Source organism: Anomaloglossus baeobatrachus, chromosome 5 (assembly GCF_048569485.1).
Source record: "Anomaloglossus baeobatrachus isolate aAnoBae1 chromosome 5, aAnoBae1.hap1, whole genome shotgun sequence".
Taxonomy (NCBI): Eukaryota; Metazoa; Chordata; class Amphibia; order Anura; family Aromobatidae; genus Anomaloglossus; species Anomaloglossus baeobatrachus.
In genome coordinates this window covers 568,683,719-568,702,914 of record NC_134357.1, presented here as the reverse complement: position 1 = coordinate 568,702,914, position 19,196 = coordinate 568,683,719, and the positions used below count along the sequence as shown (strand labels likewise).

The 19,196-nt window shown below is 48.0% G+C and overlaps 2 protein-coding genes across 2 annotated transcripts in view; both read right to left on the bottom strand.

Moving 5' to 3' along the window:
• LOC142313052 (uncharacterized) overlaps positions 1–19,196 on the bottom strand; it is a 101,888-nt gene that overhangs the window by 2,713 nt on the left and 79,979 nt on the right. The window contains exon 16 of the mRNA XM_075352038.1: positions 52–169. Within this exon, the coding sequence (XP_075208153.1) occupies positions 52–169 (118 nt within the window). The remainder of the gene's footprint in view (positions 1–51; positions 170–19,196) is intronic.
• On the bottom strand, positions 122–17,418 carry LOC142312387 (oocyte zinc finger protein XlCOF29-like). Its single transcript, XM_075351330.1, has 3 exons — positions 17,183–17,418; positions 566–715; positions 122–436 (listed from the first exon to the last, which is right to left on the bottom strand). Exons 2-3 carry the CDS (start codon positions 641–643, stop codon positions 212–214), a joined length of 303 nt encoding a protein of 100 aa, XP_075207445.1. The 5' UTR covers positions 644–715; positions 17,183–17,418; the 3' UTR covers positions 122–211.

Here is a 19,196-nt window from a genome sequence, read left to right as displayed (position 1 = left end):
TCCTTACATACAGATAATTATAGGCCGTGTGTATTTAGTCCTGTCTATTACCTGGTGATGTGAGGGGCTGGGGAACCTCCATCATGACGTCCTTGTACAGATCTTGGTGTCCTTCTAAATACTCCCACTCCTCCATGGAGAAATAGACGGTGACGTCCTGACACCTTATAGGAACCTGACACATACAATGATACCATCACCCCCGATCCCTTCATAGCGTTACTGTATAATGTCCCAGCATTCCCAGCAGTGTCACCTCTCCAGTCAGCAGCTCAATCATCTTGTAGGCGAGTTCTAGGATCTTCTGGTCATTGATGTCCTCATGTATCGGGGGGTGAGGTGGAGGCCCCGTGATTGGGCTCAGGGGTCTTCCCCATCCCTCAGACAAAGGGGCCTGACAGCGCTCACTAGAGATCTTCTTCACTACTGTGTAATCCTGGTTATGGAGAGACACAGTAATAAATCTCACTCCAGACATTTCCAGAGTCCTCACCTCTCCAGTTCTGTCCATCTGTTATTCCCATAGATAAGAATGATGTAATGTGACGTCATCAGAATCTCTCACCTCTCCAGTAAGCCGGAAGAGGATCTCTAGGGTGAGTTGTAATATCCTCTCCGCCATCTTGTCCCTGTCCATATCCATCCTTCACGGGGCAATCAGGAGAATTCTCTTCTATACAGGATCTCCACCGAGAGGATCCGATATTGCAGGAAGCTGAACGGGGAGAAGATGATAATGTATCATCATAAAGAAACGGTGTAATAATATAAGTATTGAAGACGTTATATTAAATTACTGGCCACAGAAATGACGCTCACATGTATGGAACATTCACTATATACAGTGGAACCTTGCTTAACGAGAACAATCCGTTCTGGGACTGTGCTTGTTAATCAAGTTACTCGTTCAGCAGAGCAAGATTTCCCATAGGAAATCATTGCAATGCTGACAATTCGTTCCACAATGTGTTAAATGTCCAATCCTGGTCCCCTATTCTATCATTCCACACATGCACAAACGCACACAAACATGTACAAAAACACACAAGCACACATGCACACGCACATATTATATGCTCACCTTACCTTCCGTTCCATCGCCGGTCTCCTGGGACTTGCTGTTCTCCGGTGCGGGCCGTGTATCGGGTAACCATAACGACGAGGGCGGAACTTCCTGCCAGAGCGCTGACGTCAAAGGCAGAGCCGCTTGCCTCTGATTGGCCAGCGCGCTGCCTTTGAGTAGCGGTAACAGGAACCAGGAAGTTCCTGCTTCGTCGCTATAGATGCCTGGATACCTGGAGTGGAGCGGAGCGGAGCGGCGCACTACAGGACCCAGGAGACCGGCGATTAAACGGAAGGTACACATATTATATGCTCACCTTACCTTCCGTTCCACCACCGGCCTCATGGTACTTGTAGTTCACCGCGAGCACATCGCAATGTACCCGGGAACTACAAGAACCATGAGCCCGGTGGTGGAACGGAAGGTAAGGTGAGCATAATACTGTATGTGTGTGCGTGCGTGTTTGTGCGCACATGTGTGTGTTTTTGTGGACTGCAAATGCGGGTCAGAGCGCGGTGGATGTATGGAACCGAAAGTGTGTGCTGTGAGGATTTTGCTCAAAGAGCAAAGCTTTCTCGTAAAGCGGGTTACAAATTTACAGAAAGCTTTGCTTGTTAAGCGAAATTCTCGTTAAGTGGGTTACTGGTTAAGCGAGGTACCACTGTAATGGAAAACCTGTCATTCCGTCCGAAGCTTGGATGGCAAGAAGACATGCCCACAGCTACTGATTGGCTTGAGCAGTGCACAAGAGACCTGCTCCATTCAGTCATAGGCCACGCCTCTTTACTACTGCAGAACTACACTGGTGAGGTAAAGTAAAAGCTGAGCTCTGATTGGTTGCTATGGACAACTAGACCCTTATCAAGCCTAATCAATAATAATGGAGTCTCAGAGCAGGACATCCGTGCAGCAGGAGGTGGAGGAGGTGTAGAAACAGGTACAGTAGTGTGGGGCTGGTACAGGTCAGCGACGTCACTGCACCGACCACAAGGGTGGACGCTGCTTCACCTTTCAAAATTTGGTTTGCCAAGCCATACCAAACAACCGCTACGCTTAATGAACTGTTTGCCAAACCAAACTTCCAACCCTTATCAAACAGGTTCGCTCATCTTTAATCAATTTGAAACAAAAAAGAAGACCTTCCATAATTTCACACCGAAACAAACTATATACAGCTCTAACAAAAATTAAGAGACAACTGCACAGTTTTATAAAAATCAGCTTCTCTACATCTCAATTACAGTGTCAGTTGAATTCCAACCAAAGAAGACCTCATTCTACTGGCCAGGAGTGGCATAAGGTCACCAAAAAGCAGTGTGAAAGACTGGTGGAAAGCAGACAAGATGCATGAAAACTGTGATTAAAAATTATGGTTATTGCACAAAATATTGATTTCCGAACTCTTCCTGAGGTAAACCATTATTAGTATTGTTGTGTCTAAATGATTATGAACTTGTTTTCTTTTTATTATTTGAGGTCTGAAAGCAACAGGGCTGTGGAGTCGGTAAACCAAACCTTCGACTCCGACTCCTCAATTTCCTTTGCACCGACTCCGACTCCCACATATATTGCTTATAGTTAAGTGAAAAATTTATTGTAGTACAATGTGAACATCAGACATTTAATCATTTTTATGATACAATAATCAAAATATTTAGATAGAACATAAAATATATTTATTGGAATACAACTTTAGAACACAAAAAACTGTAATAAATTGTAATATGGTCAACCCTCAAGTAACTCCTCTGGTGCTGGGAGTGGGTGCGCCACCCCAGGCGGTTCGACAGGAGGCGTCCACCACCCTTCTTCATTGCCCATGGTCCCTCCGATGACCGGTGTTCGCCCTTTTGGTGAGCACTGAGGCCATGATTCATCTGTCTCGGACACGCAGGGGCGGAGCATATTCCAATGTAGAACTCGGCTAGGGCCTGTCTCTTCCCCTTCAAGTCGTACCTCATACACCGGATTGTCAGGGGTGCACTCTTCACCACATGGTAGAGCACAGCTGCCCAGCGATAGTCAAGTTTACTCAGCAGCCATTTGGCCCACACTAGCACTCGATTTGATGGGCGTAAGGGTGCCTAGTCACGTCAGGATGGCTAAGCTCCCGGAATCTATGTTCTACAAGCTACCGGACGGCCCTTAGAAGACGTTAATGCTCCAGTACCCACATGGATGTGTCCGACCAGAGCCAATTTTCCTCTGGGCCAAGCTCCATCTGGGTGATCTCGCGGCCCTCCCAGCCGAACATGAGGATATACGGAGAATTCCCGGTGGTGGCATGCAAACTTGTTCCATTTCCCTTTCTGATCGTCTTCCAGAGTTCACAACATATGCAGCAGTGTTCTATTGAAGTGTTCACAGGCCCCATTCCATTAGGGGTGATAAGGAGTGGTGCGAGACTTTTCAATGACATACAGCCGACGCACTTCTTTCATCACCTTTCCCTGGAAACACGCTCCTTGATGGGAGTGAATTCTCTTTGAGCACCCATACACGTGGAAGAAGTCCCGGCAGATGACCCGGGCAGCAGACTTGGCTGTCTGATCCCTCGTGGGTGTCATGACAGCGAACTTCAACACGTGGTCCGTCATCACAAAACAGTATTCAAAATCGCTGCGGGATGGACCAATTATCAGGTAGTCAACCATAAGTATCTCCAGGGGTTCAAATGTTCTCAACACTTGCGTGGGGGCCCATTGTTCAGAGGACTTGGCTAATTCACATTGTCGACATGTCCGGCAAACGTGTTAAACTGCCCAACGTAACTGATTTATCAGCCGCTGCAGCCACTGGAAAGTCTTCTCCACTCCGAAGTGTGACCCTCTCTCATGAGCTTCTTTAGCCAGGCGCAATACTGTTCCGTCTGGGATCATTACTTGCCAGATGGTCCCAAACTCCTTTGGCAACTGGATCTGTGACGCCCTGGACTAGCCAGGTAGTCACAAATAGCGCCCCAGACAAGACCAGTCCCTCAATAGGTAACATCAGCCAAACACAAAACCCTAGTCACCTCCCTCAGGGTTTGATGTTCACACCAGGGGGCGGAGCCAGGTGGTTGGACACGCTCACCGAGGAGTTCACAGGTCCTGCGGCAGGAAAAACACAGTCAGATGAGTTTGGAGTGTGCAGTGTGGTGGAGTAGAGGAGTAAAGTCTGACAACAGGTCTTTGGCTAGGAGGCATACGGTGCCTCAGCCTGCAGGAGCCGGGAAGACGGCTCGGTGGAACCATAAGGGACCGGGACAGGGTAGTGGCCCGCTGGTACCGAACCGGGGAACCGACTGGAAACCGGAGCACAAAGGGGGGTACTCAGACCCTGAAATGAGGTCCAGAAACTACTGGACCGAGTTAATTAACTGATTGAGGTCTGGACTTTAGGTCCTTTCCCACCCAAGTCCCGACTGAAGACAACAGCCCACCGAGGGGGATAGAAAGCCACCGCACATGCAGAGAGATCCCACGGGCCAGCGTCTGCGGGCAAAGGGCTCTCCCGACATCCACAAAGCCGGGGAGCGGACTCCCGTCGCTGAAGCGCGGGCAGTCCACAGCTACACAAACACGGTGCAGGAGAAAGGCAGAGGCCACCAAACCAGGTGGGGGACCAGACGCAGCCGGCTGTGGGCACCGACCATCATCATCTTGGTTTACCAGAGACTTGTGTGTGTCAATCATCGTGAGTACAACTGTGCCCTTGGGCCACACACCGCCCTGCACCACACCAGCACGTCCTTCCCAACCGGGTCCCGGGGCCATCACCCTTACCCACGGAGGGGTTAACACCTTGCTGCGCAACATCTTCCCCGGGTGCCTAGTAAACAGCAGCAGTGGTGTCCACATTCACCGCAACCCGTGGGTGGCGTCACGAACTTAATGAAAACCACGGCCCCGGCCGTAAACCTACGTCCCATTCAAAGCGCCAGTCCCCTTTCAGAGCAAAGTGACCCTGGGTCCGGAGGCGCTTGAGCCACCTACCGACGAGCCTGGATCCGAGCGGCTCGGCTGCAGTCGAGCGCGGGGCGGTACAGATCCACCGATAGAGTAGCCCATACTTCATAGCAAGGCACTCCCACTGACCAAAGAGTTGCAGAGCCATGACTGAAAGGCCCTCTCTTTCCTCCCAACAGGGTCATTGGTTAAGGGTCACCCAGGTACGTATCTTGGCCAGCTCATAGTCAGCCTGCTGTAAACGCTCCCACTCCTCCCTAGGGAGTCCCAAGACTCGGGTAGGCCGAGATTCTTCCCCAGCTGCTTGGGCCTTCACCAGCTCCTCTGCAAAGCTCTTAAAGTCGGGTGTCTCATCTCCTTACAGCTCTTCATCAATATCTCGCATCGATTGCCCCTGGGTCATGACGGACAACGCATCAGCAGGTGTGTTTTAAGAATTCTGGCAACCCAGCATTGTTCCAGGGCGCCCAGTTTTGCATTCTCTAGGTGAGTGAGGGAGTTGTTGTCAGTGTGCTCTTGGATGTCTGCACCTGACAGGTATTCAGCAAACTTTTCAGTCATCGCCCATACCAGGGCCAGCAGCTCTAGCTTGAATGATCTATAGTTATCGGCATTCTTCTCCGAGTCTGGCAGGGAACGACTGGTATATGCTACAACCCTCTCTCCTCCCTCCTGAACTTGAGTCAGCACCGCTCCCAGCCCATAGAGACTGCTGTCAGTTTATAATATGAAGGGCTGGGTGTTGTGAATGTCATACGAGTGGGTGCTGGCTTGGAGCTTCTTCTGGTGGTCAGGAATGGTAATGAAGCCGAGCCTGAATCTGTGACTCAAACAGGTGTTGGTATTAATTGGGAATCCAGGAAGTCCTATTGCTGACCAGCCTAGTGTATATAGGAGAGCAGTTTCTGCTTAGCTGCTGCCGATGATAAATGTTTTATTCTGCCTCTGAAGATGGCTTGGAGTTTGTCCTTCAGTTTCCTCAATTTATCCTGCGCCAGAATTCACTCCAGATAAGTCTGCAGGTTTTCTTTGCTTAATTGCTGGTTTTGCACCTACGGGTGTTTTCTGTTTTTTTTGGTGTTTTTTCCCCATTTTGTTCTGCGTTTGTTTTCTTGTATGTGAGGATCTGGCTCTCTGCCATTTTGGGAGGTCATTTCCTTCAGGAAGAAAGGAAGTTTCTCCCTGTTCTGATTTGGATTACTTGCACTTTAGAATATTACTTGTTCTGTGATTTTGTTTCTTCCCATTATATCTGCAGCTCTGTTCAAAGTGTCTAGCACAAGAGTACCTGATAAAGCGGGGGAAGACTGTGTGGTCTTAGAAAAAAGGCCCTATCAGGAGTTTGGTATTTTTTGCTGGCCGCAAACAGTTATCTATCCTGTCCTGTTGTATCTAGTAAGTCGGGCCTCAGCTTTTAGGATTCCTCATTTCTATCTTTGAGGTGTAGCAAGTTTTTTAGGCAGTGACGAGGTGTCTAGGTGTTTTAGGAACATCCCACCGCTACTTCTAGTGTTGTCCGATAGATAGGGCATTGCGGTCAGCTTAGTTTCCAACCACTCTTGTGGTTTTTGTTTTTTCCTGATTAATTTGATTTTTGTATTCGTCCACGGTTAGCAGTTCACCTGGGTGAAGTCTGCATATGGGGGCAGTAGTTGGAGCAATTTTCAGGGCCCAGAAGGCTTTTTCGAGTTCAGGACCCCACTGGAGAGGCCTATTTCAGGCATTTCTCGCCGTACCTCTCCAAAGCACATGCAGAGGTGCCATGATCTTGGCAAAGTCTAGGAAAGCCTGGAGTTCCCTCAGTGTCGTAGCGATCGGCCATTTTTGCACGGCGGCGACATTTTCTGCAGTTGGGTATACCCCCTTGCTGGACACAGTGTGCCCGAGGTATTCAATTTCTCTTTGGAACAGGCAGCACTTCCAGGGTTTGACATTCAGCCCATGCCTCCGCAGTCGCTCCAACACCTTACTAAGCAGGTAAAGATGTTACTCGAAGGTGGAAGAATAAATATATTATCCAGGTATATCAAGGTTGACTCAAAGTTCATGTCACCCAGATACCTCTACATCATGCGCTGGAATGTCCCTGGGGTGTGGGTTTAGCCCAAATGGCTAAATGGTTAAACTCAAACAACCCCATTGTGAGGATAAAGGGTATCTTTATCAGGTCTTTTTCAGCCATGAGAACCTGCCAGTACCCACTTGCCAGGTTTAGAGAAGAGAATTATTTTGCCTTCACCAAGGCCGATAGGGATTCTTCTATTCCCATTAAGGGACAGGCGGCTCAGACGGTGCAGGAGTTCAGCCGTCTGTAATCTACACAGAACCGAAATGTCCCATCCTTCTTCCTAACCAAGACGATTGGTGCCGCCCAAGGGCTCTGTCTCTCCCGGATCACCCCATTCTGCAGCATGTGTGACAACAGTTCTTTCACTTCCTGATACAAACTAGAATCTATCGGTACCTCTCTCGGATGAGGGCAGTGTCCCCCGTGGGAATCTCATGTTGAATGTCGGTGGTGCACCCAAAGTCATCACCATGTTGAGCGAACACGGGTTGGTACTGCCTCAGCATTTCCTCCCCCTGCCTAACTTGTTTGGAGGAAAACTGTGAGATCCGTCTCCATGTGTTCAAGGAGGGTGCATCCACTTCCTGCGTAACTCTGCTCTCTGGGTGAGGGCCATGGACAGGGTCCACGGATCTCCCCTGACGGGAACCAGCTCCACGGCTCCTGCTGGTGTGTGTCAGGCATTATGGAGATCCCAGCCACTTCTCTCTTTGAGACGAGCTGCACACCTTCTCCATTCAATTTAAGGCACGTCACCAGCACCCACCCCTGCTGGACCGTCACCAGGGTCCGTACGACCAGCAGCCCTCGGATCTTCTCCGCCACTCCCAGAGGTTCCACTTGCACTTCGACTCCTTCCACGAGCAATTATGCCTGATCCGTCATGGTGAGCACCGTCTACCCTACTGACAAATTCAGTTCAGTTCGAGGGGCACCACGACCTTCCCCAAGTAGTGGGAGGCCGCAGGGAGCTCCTGAATCGGGCAAACCCAAATGAGCTGTTGGAGACTTCACCTATTTGGGTGTTGCTGGGTCTCCGGGTCCAGCGTGTCCCCTCCGGATCCTCAGCTAGGAACTGTCCTATTTTAATTAGGACATTTATTCCCAAGATCATGGAAGGTCCGTCCCGGACAGGGCCTTTCACCAAAACGATCCCTTTCCTTCCCAGGTCTTTTCCACAAATCCTTATCTTCAGCCACACTACTCCAGCTACGGGGAGATCGTTGGCAGCAGTTAATCGGATAGTGGGTGCTGCGCTTGAGCAGGCAACATGAGAGAAGTGCCGGTGGAAAAACTCATCAGGCATGGTGGTTACCTGGGATCTGGTATCCATCAAGTAATAGACTCGCTGCCCTTCAAGTCCTGCCCAGGTGGTGGGCCAATCAGCCAACAAATCTTTGGAGCCTTGTTCTTGTTCTGATGAATTCGGGCCCCCCGGTATACTCCTCTACTGTGGGGCTGGCTAGTTTTACTCCTGCCCACGTGGTGTGTCTGTTCATGTGGCGCAGTTCTGGGATAGGTGATCTCTTCCTTCACACGTCCAGCAGATAATGCCGCCCCTCTCAGGTTGATTCGGGCGAGGTGGTGGCGGAGGTCCCTCTTGCACTTTGGCTGCCGGAGGGCCACGGTTTTGACCGGCTGGAGGAGGGGACACCCCACGGGCTGTCTCAAGGACTGTCTTCAGGGTTTTGCTGGACAGTGTGAGGGTCTTGGGGGTGTTGAGGGCTATATCCAGGGTCTTGCTGGAAGGTGTGAGGGTGCGGGACGTGCAGACTACCTGTTCCAGTATTCCCCGAAGCCGTCTATCTGCCGCTCAAATCTCCTGCACAGGAGGCCTCCTTCTTCCCTTCAGCTTGCACGTCTGTGTGCTGCTTATCCTTTTCGCCAGAACTCCTTTTACGGTCGACTCCCAGGCGTTTCTTCTCTGTTCCTCCCTCCCTCTTCCTGGGTAACGTCTAAATCCCAATGGATAGAGGGGCCTCTGCTGACGTCACGCCCATGTGACCAGAAGAGGCGGGGTATCCACCAACATAGCTGAAACCAAAAATCAACATTTTTTTTCTAAGTCAACGTGGGCATAGAGTTTATAATAATAGAAGTGGGGGCCTGGGAGTAAGACCCCCTTGCATGATTATGGTGGACGGGAGGAAACATTACCATGCCCACCAAATAAGCCGTCATGCACATTAGCCAAGCCGGTAACACTCACAGGTCCTTCTACACACTGGGATTTAGCCACAACTCCACTTCCTGGCCTCGTCCTCCTCTGAAAAGCTGTCCGCCGGAAACAAACTGCAAGCCTTCTATACTCTCAGTGATTTTTCATTCCCGGTCTATTGTTCTTCCTTCAGCCAGTAGAGAACAGTGTCCCATCGCTAATCATTCAAAGTCACCACAATACAGATTGCTGCGTGCATTTTCCTACACAAGTAGAGATGAGTGAACCTGAGGTTCGGTTTTCGAACCGAACACTAAATTTAAAAATCAAGGTTCGGGGATCGGATGCTTTATGTGCGAACAAAACTCGTGAGAGCAACACTGTGGTTAGGTATGCTTGGTGCACAGCCCTGTGGAAGCTGCTTGCACTGTTTGAATGGTGCACACTGGGGGTAACAATAGCGTGCTTGGATGTTGTGTGCACCACAAAAAAAAAAAGTCTATCCAGCCTCCCCCAGAAGTGATTTGCTTTTAGCTGGCTGTATGTGGGCTGAGGCTCAAACTGCCAATCAGTGACTGGATCATGCTCGAGCCTGTGGAGCTAGGCTTGCTTGTTGCTGGCAAACCGAACCTCCATGGATCCGCTCATCTCTCAAGTGATTTTTAGAGGGGTAACAATGCGCTGGGATCTCAGGATCTAATCTCTCTTTTTATACACCCTAAAGTCTTGTTCATCTGTTTGTGTTTTGCTCGCGGCTGTGGTTTGGGATTTTCAGATGTTTTTGGACAATTCAACTGCAACTTCTTAAAAAGTTGCAAAATTTGTCAAGTTCACACTGAGCTGTTTTATATACAGCAGATTTTTTTGTACATTTTTTTTGCCATTTAGCAAAACTGGAGTGTTTTTTGCCCGGTATCTGCAGATGAAAGTGCGACGCCGGCAGAGAGAGGGTAACAGTGGTGATTCACGGGCCCCATAGCGTCCGCGTGACCTCCTGTCATTGTCAGTAACTGCTGTTGTGACGCCCCTGAACTAGTCAGGGTGTCACAGGGTACTGCACCCTCTTTATCTTTTGGTGCAGGACTCAACCCTCATGGTTCTGGGATTCTAACTTTTGTTATTGCTCTATCAGCATGCAAACCCTAGTCACACCTCACACCACACCAGTGGGTAGTCTAGCTGGAACAGTGCCACTCGCCTAGGTGTCAAGCAGATTGGTGGGAGGGAGGGAGGAAGTCAGAGAGAGGAAGTGGAGAGCAGAGCTTAGTCAGTGTAGTGTTAGCCCTCAGACAGTGAAGAGCTGGGAGTTGGAGCTCCCTGGGAACTTTTGGCTAAGTCACAGACGGTGGTCTGGGACCGAAGGAGTCGGAGACCCGGTCGCAAGGTATTGGAGAAAGGTACCAGGCTTAGTTTTGGGGAACAGCGGGCACTGGAGTACCTAGTAACCGAACCGGACCGAGCACGACGGGGTACTGGACCCTAGATCAGGGATTAGCTTCACGCAACCTGATAATTAACCTGTGGAGGATAGTTTCTTTATGGACTTTCCCCAAGAGCTCAGAGATCGAAGGCATCAACACAACGAGGGGGATAGGGCTTTCCAGCTTATGCAGCCCACTGAAATCCCAAGTGTCAGCCATCGAGAGCACATCACTACTTAACAGTGGGGAGTGGGACCCCGACAACTTCAAGCATAGGGGTCACAACAGACACGAAAATACAGTGCATGGAGGCAAGGTACAGACCACCAGCAATACCAAAGGGAGCGGACTCCCGGATGAGCTCCCCTGAAGTGGCAGCGGCACCCAGAGACTTGGTTTACCTTTGTGTCAGAGTCTGCTTTGCGGTCGCAGCACTGCCAACATTGCCTGAGTGAGTATGCTGTCCTCCCCTACACTTGAGGCGCCGGGTCCGGAGACCCTCGAGCCACAGCAGCAACCCCGTCCGAGTAGTTCAACCGCTGCAGGGGCGGCACACTTATTACCCTAAGGCCCTGTGCGCGCTAGAAAATTGAATTTTCTTAAGAAAATTCCGCACCCTCTGAAAGATTACCGCACCTGTGGTAAAAAAACGCACCAAAATCCGCAAGCGGTTTTACCCCGGTATTGCCGTGGGTTGGTACCTATGTTTTTAGGCCTTCAATGCCATAAAGCATGTTGAATAAAAAAGTGTGTCTTCTTCTTCTTCTTCCTCATGGATGGATAGATAGATAATGGATGGATAGATAGATAATGGATGGATAGATAGATAATGGATGGATAGATAGATAATGGATGGATAGATAGATAATGGATAGATGGATAGATAATGGATGGATAGATAGATAATGGATAGAGGGCACAGGAGACCACATGCCCCACAATGGCATTACAAAACAACAGTGAACAGTGACATGGCAGAAATAAGGACATTGCTCAAAACATTGTGCGGCCAACTCATGAGACACCCTTAAAACATGACACCCAAACCCTCTACCACAAGAACCTGTTATGTCCTATGAAAATCTTTCTTCATTATAAGGTATATTGACCAAATATGACATCCTTAGTTATCAGCAGCTGGAACATTCAAGGATTGAATGCCTCAGCTTTTGGGTCCAAGACAAATGACCCAGACTTCAAACAAAGGCTAAAGAACATTGACATCCAGATCCTTCTGGAGACATGGGTACGGACAGAGGAGGAATCCCTGGCACCCATAGGATATAGGGAATTTTCTGTCTCTGCCCAGAAAACAAGAACACCATACAGGGCCGCTGTTCAGGGGGAATACTAATATGGTACAAGGAGGAGATTAAAGATCACATCAAGGCAGTAAAAAGAAGAGAAAGCCATATCTGGATGAGGATAGGCAGCTCCATCCTCACCTCTCAGCAGGACATCTACCTCTGCGCAGCCTACATTCCTCCATCAGAATCCCCATACTATAAGCCAGACATCTATGAGGGCCTACGGAGGGAGGTAGCCCAATTCCAGTCCAAGGGCAGAGTTCTCATCTGCGGAGACCTCAATGCCAGGACGGGTGCAGAGAAGGACTACCTGTCACCTGACGGAAATACATATGTAATGGGAGAGGGGCCCTTCTATAGTGACTCAGTACAGACAGCAAGAAACAGCTTTGACAGAGTGGTGAATAAAAGCAGCAGAACCCTGTTGAACCTGTGTCGGAGCTTGGGGTTATATATAGTGAATGGGCGCATCAGGGGGGACTCATTAGGGAGATTTACACTAAACTTCCACATTGGCAGCAGTGTGGTGGATTATGCAATAACAGACATGGACCCAGCAAAAATAAATGCCTTCATAGTCACCCCCGAAACTCACCTGTCAGACCACAACCAGACACTGCTGTACATGAGATCCACGGACAAGCAATACACAGATAAGCCCCACCTAACCGGTCTCCACAACCTGACACCATCCTACAAATGGCCTAAACAGTTATCCACTGAATACACCAACATGAGCAAGAGAACCGAGATCCAAGAGCTACTTGTAAATTTCAACACAAGACGCTATACATCAAACCAGCAAGGAGTCAACCGGGCAGTGAATGACTTTAACAACATCCTATATATCATGACAGAGTTATCAGGCATCAGAAAGACCAACCCCAAGAAACCTTCAAACAAACAAGGCCAAAAATGGTTCGACAAAGAATGCAAGTCACTACGCAACTCCCTAAGGGTAGCCTCCAACCAAAAACACAGAGACCCCAAAAACAGGGACCCAAGAGCAGCTCATGACACCCTACAGAGGCAATACAAGCGCATTCTCAAGGAGAAAAAAAAGAGGCACATCTCCCAAGAACTACAGAAGCTTGAGGACTCCCTCCAGGACAACTCATTCTGGAAAACCTGGAGTCATATTGGCACGAAGTCCAAGCATAGCACCCTCCACATCCAAAATGGCAACATCTGGCACAGCTACTTCAAAGGCCTCTACAAGAATATAACACAAGAAGACCTAACTCCAGAACAGGACCACCTAACCACTAAACTCAGGGACATGGAGGAGACAATCAAAGACTTCCAAAATCCTCTGGACATACCAGTGTGCTGGAAATAAAAGACAGAATCAAATTTATGAAATGCATAGATATACATGCAGCACTGGCTAAACTATTCACCCATGTCCTGAGTGGCAGCTACTTCCCAAAGAGCTGTAATCAAGGTCTCGTAACGCCCATCAACAAGAATGGAGACCGATATGATCCAGCAAACTACAGAGGGATCTGTGTTAATAGTATTCTGGGAAAACTGTTTAACAGCATTATTAATAAAAGGATCATCACCTTCCTCACCCAGCGGGACACCCTCAGCAGAAGCCAAGCTGGGTTCATGCCAAACCATCGCACAACGGACCACATTTACACCCTGCAAAGCCTCATCAAGACCCACGTCCACGATAAAAAACAGGGAAAATATTTGCATGTTTTGTGGACTTCAAGAAGGCCTTTGACTCAGTGTGGCACCCAGGCCTGTTCCTTAAACTCCTGGAGAGTGGAATAGGTGGCAAAACCTACGATGTGATCAAGAGCTCATACTCTGAGAACTGATGCAGCGTGAAGGTTAATGGAAAGAGGACGGCCTTCTTCCGGCAGTGCCGCGGGGTAAGACAGGGCTGCAGCCTGAGCCCAACTCTATTCAATATCTACATAAATGGACTGGCCTCAGCCTTGGAATCCTCCCCCGCCCCAGGTCTCAGCTTGCATGACCGAGAGGTGAAGATCCTGCTGTACGCAGATGACCTCCTGCTGCTTTCCCCATCCGAGAAAGGCCTCAAAGATAGTCTGGCTGTGCTAGAAACATTCAGCACCACATGGGCTTTGCCCATAAACCAAAAGAAGACCAAAGTCATGGTGTTTCAGAAGAGGAAGTATAACGAAACCTCTACTCCCTCCCTCACACTAAATGGCACCACGCTGGAGAAGACCAGCAGCTATACCTACCTCGGTCTGGAGCTAAGCCAAATTGGGAGCCTTAAGCAAGCAGCAGAGACCCTAAAAGGGAAAGCATGCAGAACCTTTTATGCTATCAGAAGACAACTGTACCACCTCAAACCACCGGTGAGAGTCTGGCTCAAGATATTCGACAGAGTCATCACACCTATACTGCTGTATGGCAGCGAGGTATGGGGCCCAGTGACCTACCCAGACCACACAAAGTGGGATTCCAGCCCAACTGAAGTCTTCCACATGGAGTTCTGCAAATATCTCCTCCAAGTCCATCGCAGCACCTCAAACATAGCCTGTCGGGCAGAGCTGGACCGATTCCCTTTATGGCTCAGTATACACAAGCGGCCGCTATCACACCAGGCGCACATACAGAACAGCAACCCCAGCTCCTATCATCATAAAGCCCTGCTGAGCCGGAGCCCAGAGCAAGCCAGGAACCCCGGCAGCCAGTACAGCCAAAGTCAGCAACACACCCTGACAAAACCCCAAATAAAAGAGATCTCAGAGAGCTGCAAGATGCAATACATAGAGTACTGGAAGAGTGAATTAGAGAACTCCCAGAAACTCATCATCTACCGGTCACTGCGGAGGGACTACACTCTGGCCCCATATCTGGAAAGGTTATGCCACCCCAAAGAAAGGCAGACCCTGAGCCTGTACAGACTGAGTGCCCACAGCCTGGAGGTGGAAACAGGGCGGCACCGACATACATACAAGCCGCGGGAGAACAGACTGTGCCAGCACTGCCAGCAGGGGGCTCTGGAGGACGAGGCGCATTTCCTACTGCACTGTGACGAATACTCAGCAGTGAGGGCTTCCCACTTCCAGAAACTTACCGCTCATACCCCGGACTTTCCATTCATGGACGAGGAGAGGAAACTCCGCATCCTACTGACGGAAGAGGAATCAATGGTGGAGATCGCCGCCCAATATGTCTCCACTTGTCATAAGATGAGGGGTACTAAAGACTTCCAAATGGGCCATCACTCCCTAAATTGTGGCTCCAACACCCCATCCCCACAACCCTAACCCACTCCCCTTTCACACTTCTTTTTTTGCTTTGGCAATGCTAATAGTTTTTTGGTCCTGCCAATAAAGCATATTTGATTTGATTTGGATAGATGGATAATGGATGGATAGATAGATAATAGATAGAGATAGAGGGATGGATAGATAATGGATGGATAGATAGATAATAGATAGATGGATACATAGAGGGATAGATAGATAATGGATAGATAGATAATGGATGGATAGATAGATGAATGGATAGATAATAGATGGATAGATAATGGATGTATAGATAGATAATTGATTGATAGATAGATAATGGATAGATGGATAGATGCATAGATAGATAAATAGAGGGATAGATAATGGATAGACAATGGATGGGTAGATAGATAGATAATGGATAGGTTGATTAGGTTGATAGATATTACAGCTTTTATTTCTGATGTATGTGTTTCCCCCCCACCCAACAGTATTTCTCTGTCCCTGTGGGACCTTGGGTCTGAGTTCTCGCAGGGTCACTGCCGGTAGGTGACGTCACTCTATTACCGCTTGTGAGGCCCTGAAGGTCACGCGAGTGGTAATCTGTTGACATCACTGACCGTGAGAAATGTCCTGGAGTTACCCCTGCAGCCTCGTTCATGGAATGAGGCTGCCTTGAGTACTAGCTCTCAGACGCCGCTGTATCAGTATGCAGGCGTCAAGGGACCTCGTGTGGATTACGCCGGACCTGGTGGGGTATTTGGGGATTGTAATAAAGTGGTGAAAGAGGGGGCTTTTTTGTGTTTTATTTCAATAAAGGATTTTTTGGTGTATGTGTTTATTTACTGTCACTTACAGATTAGTCATGGCATGTCAGACACTGTCATTACTAATCTGGGACTTGGTGGCAACTATGGGTTACCATTAACTCCTTATTACCCCGATTGCCACCGCATCACGGCAATCAGTATGAGCTGGGTAGAGTCCCAAGACTGTCGCATCTAATGTATGCGGCAATTCCGTGCCGCTGCTGGCTAATATTTTTAGGCTTTGGGGCTACCCATAACGTAGGGCTCCCCATCCTGAGAATACCAGCCCTCAGCCATGTGGCTTTACCTTGGCTGGTATCAAAATTGGGGGAACCGCACACCTTTTTTTTTTTTTAATTATTTATTTTACTGCACGATATAGACATGCCCACCAGCAATTATTGGTTGTAGTGAGACAGGTGTCACTCAGCGTGGGGGCGTGTCTGCCTGCAACCAATCACAGCCACAGGTGGGCGGTGGAAGCAGTGAATATGAGATGGATTAATAAGCGGCCGGCATTTTCAAAAGCTGGAGAAGCCGCTGGAGCAGTATGACAGCCGCCCGGTGATCAGTGAGTATGTAGCGCTTGCTCCTACCCCTTTGCGCCCGATTCTGGCCCATAGACTTTATATGGGGAGCAGCATCTGGCCAAATACCAGCCCTCCGAAAGTACGTTTCTGATTTCTATGTGTCTGTGCATTATATATGTGTGTGTCTGTGTGTGAGTGTGATATGTGTGTATTTTCTTTCTGCTCTATTTCCTCTTCCTCTCCCAGTGGCATCACTTCCTTGCAAAACACAGGGTAGTGATGATCACTATGTCCCAAAAAACGCTAAATACCGTGGGAATAACGCAGGAAAACGCGATGAAACACATTTTGCTACCTGCGTTATTCCCTCCGGTATTTCATGATTACATTACAGTCAATGGGGTAAAATACCGCAGGTACGTGCGGAAAGGAAGTGACATGCACATTAATTCCGCAGCAGAAATTTCGCAGCAAAACCTGTTGGTGAAAAAAACGCAGTGTGCGCACAGCATTTTTTTTTTTTACCATATGAGAATGACTGCAGAAAGGTTATTAACATTTTCTGCAGCAATTCATGCAGCAAAACCACAGAGTGCACACAGGGCCTAATACTTATATAACTGCGCATTACATGTAATTATTCAGTGTCACTTACCTTACACAGTGGCTTCATTCTATCATTACTGCCCTGAGGAGGACATAACCCGAAATGTGCGGGAAACTACAAAACCTCACAAAGTAGAGTGGCTACAAAAAAATGGCCGACAGATTCTGACCCCGGGGACGGTATAGACCGAAAATCAGCCCAAATACGGGCGACCCCTGACCCCGGCTACCACCATACACAACTACAGGACCACATGGATATTCTAGATATATGGCTGCTCTGTGCTTACAGGACCTGTGATGATGTCACATGGAGGGGAGGAGTCAGGGGTCACATGATCAGCTCCTCAGTGTATGCAGGACTCTGCTGTGCTGGTTGTCATGGTGCTGGATGAGGGGAAGTTTATGTGTGGGGTCAGGAGGGATTTACAGTGTGGATGTAGCAGAGCCGTGTGTGTACGAGGTGTACGGAGCAGAGCCGTGTGTGTACGAGGTGTACGGAGCAGAACCGTGTGTGTACGAGGTGTACGGAGCGGAGCCATGTGTGTACAATGTGTCCAGAGAAGAGCCGTGTGTGTACAAGGTGTAGTATAGAGTGGTGCAGTGTGTGTACGAGGTGTATGGAGCAGAGCAGTGTGTGTACGAGGTGTACGGAGCGGAGCCGTGTGTGTACGAGGTGTATGGAGCGGAGCTGTGTGTGTACGAGGTTTATGGAGCAGAGCAGTGTGTGTACGAGGTGTACGGAGCGGAGCCGTGTGTGTACGAGGTGTATGGTGCGGAGCTGTGTGTGTACAAGGTGTATGGAGCAGAGCAGTGTGTGTACGAGGTGTACGGAGCGGAGCCGTGTGTGTATGTAAAAACATTAAAATTAATACATCTAGTTATCAAACATTTTATAGTAGGACATATTATATATGTTCACAGTTCTGTTTATGTTGGAGGGCATAGCTTATCGATAAAGTTCTTATAAGGAATAAATATTAAGATATCCATATTGAATATACATAAGTGCTGACATAGTATGGTATATTTATCCATCTGAAAGCTTCTAGAGATTACACCATGTGACATGTGTCCAGCAGTAATTTCCCTATATCGTTTGGACAGTTGTCATATAACATGACACGATGGAGGGGGCCACTCTCTCCTGCACGTCGCCAACTGACCCAGGATCCTTCCAGCCTGCAAGATGAACACATGCTGTCAAGCGTACAGTATATCACCCCTGTCTTACCATTCAGGATCCAAGGAGAGATGGATAAAGATTTTCTATTGATCAGTATGGACTAATTGAACTCTTTTACATAAGCTAATGCAGTATATTTTTTTTCCTTTTCTATAACTGAACTGCAACTTTATAATTAGCCAACCATTTTTATCAAATATAAAATACATTTTTTTTTATATATATATATATATATATTCTGAAGTCCATTATTCATGCGTCTAATCGCGTATTTGAAGAAAAATATATTTAAGAGTATATTTTTAACATTTCGAGAGCCAGCCATTCTTGATTTTATTCCATTTTTTGTACTCATTCCTTCACTTTGCATGAGGGGGGAAAGAAGAAATGATTACCTTTTGCAAAGTATCAGGAATTGACAATTTATAAAAATCACGCAGAACCTAGGAAATACGGATAAGTTCAAGTCGCATGAATGTTTTTTAAATGAACTTTAAAGAGGTTACAAAGCCACAGAAGTTAACCTTTGACGTGTCTTTGAGCAAGAAAGAATAAGTCAGTCCATATAAAGTATTGGACGTGTTGAACAAGGTGAATCAAGTCTCAGAGGATCATTCATCAGATCATCTGATCATTTCAGGTAAGAAAATGGATTTTATCTCTTCTTATGTTAAGCAAAGTAAACTTCAGTTCACATACTCAGATATTTCTAATGTAGAAAAGCTTTGGGTATGCCTTTATGGGGAGTGTGAACTTGAGAATTCACGTGTAGAATGTGCAATGTCTTTTAATAGAGAGAAACAGAAAATCAGAAATGTCTGTCATTTAGTCTATGAATTTCACAAGTTAGTGTTAGAAAAATTTATAAATGGTGAAA

What these genes read in the sequence shown, in the direction of transcription:
- LOC142312387 (XM_075351330.1), bottom strand. Translation starts at nt 643, where the DNA reads ATGGATATGGACAGGGACAAGATGGCGGAGAGGATATTACAACTCACC. An exon ending in TCTTCCGGCTTACTGGAGAG is followed by an intron (nt 437 to 565) that starts GTGAGAGATTCT and finishes CTCCATAACCAG; the next exon opens with GATTACACAGTAGTGAAGAA.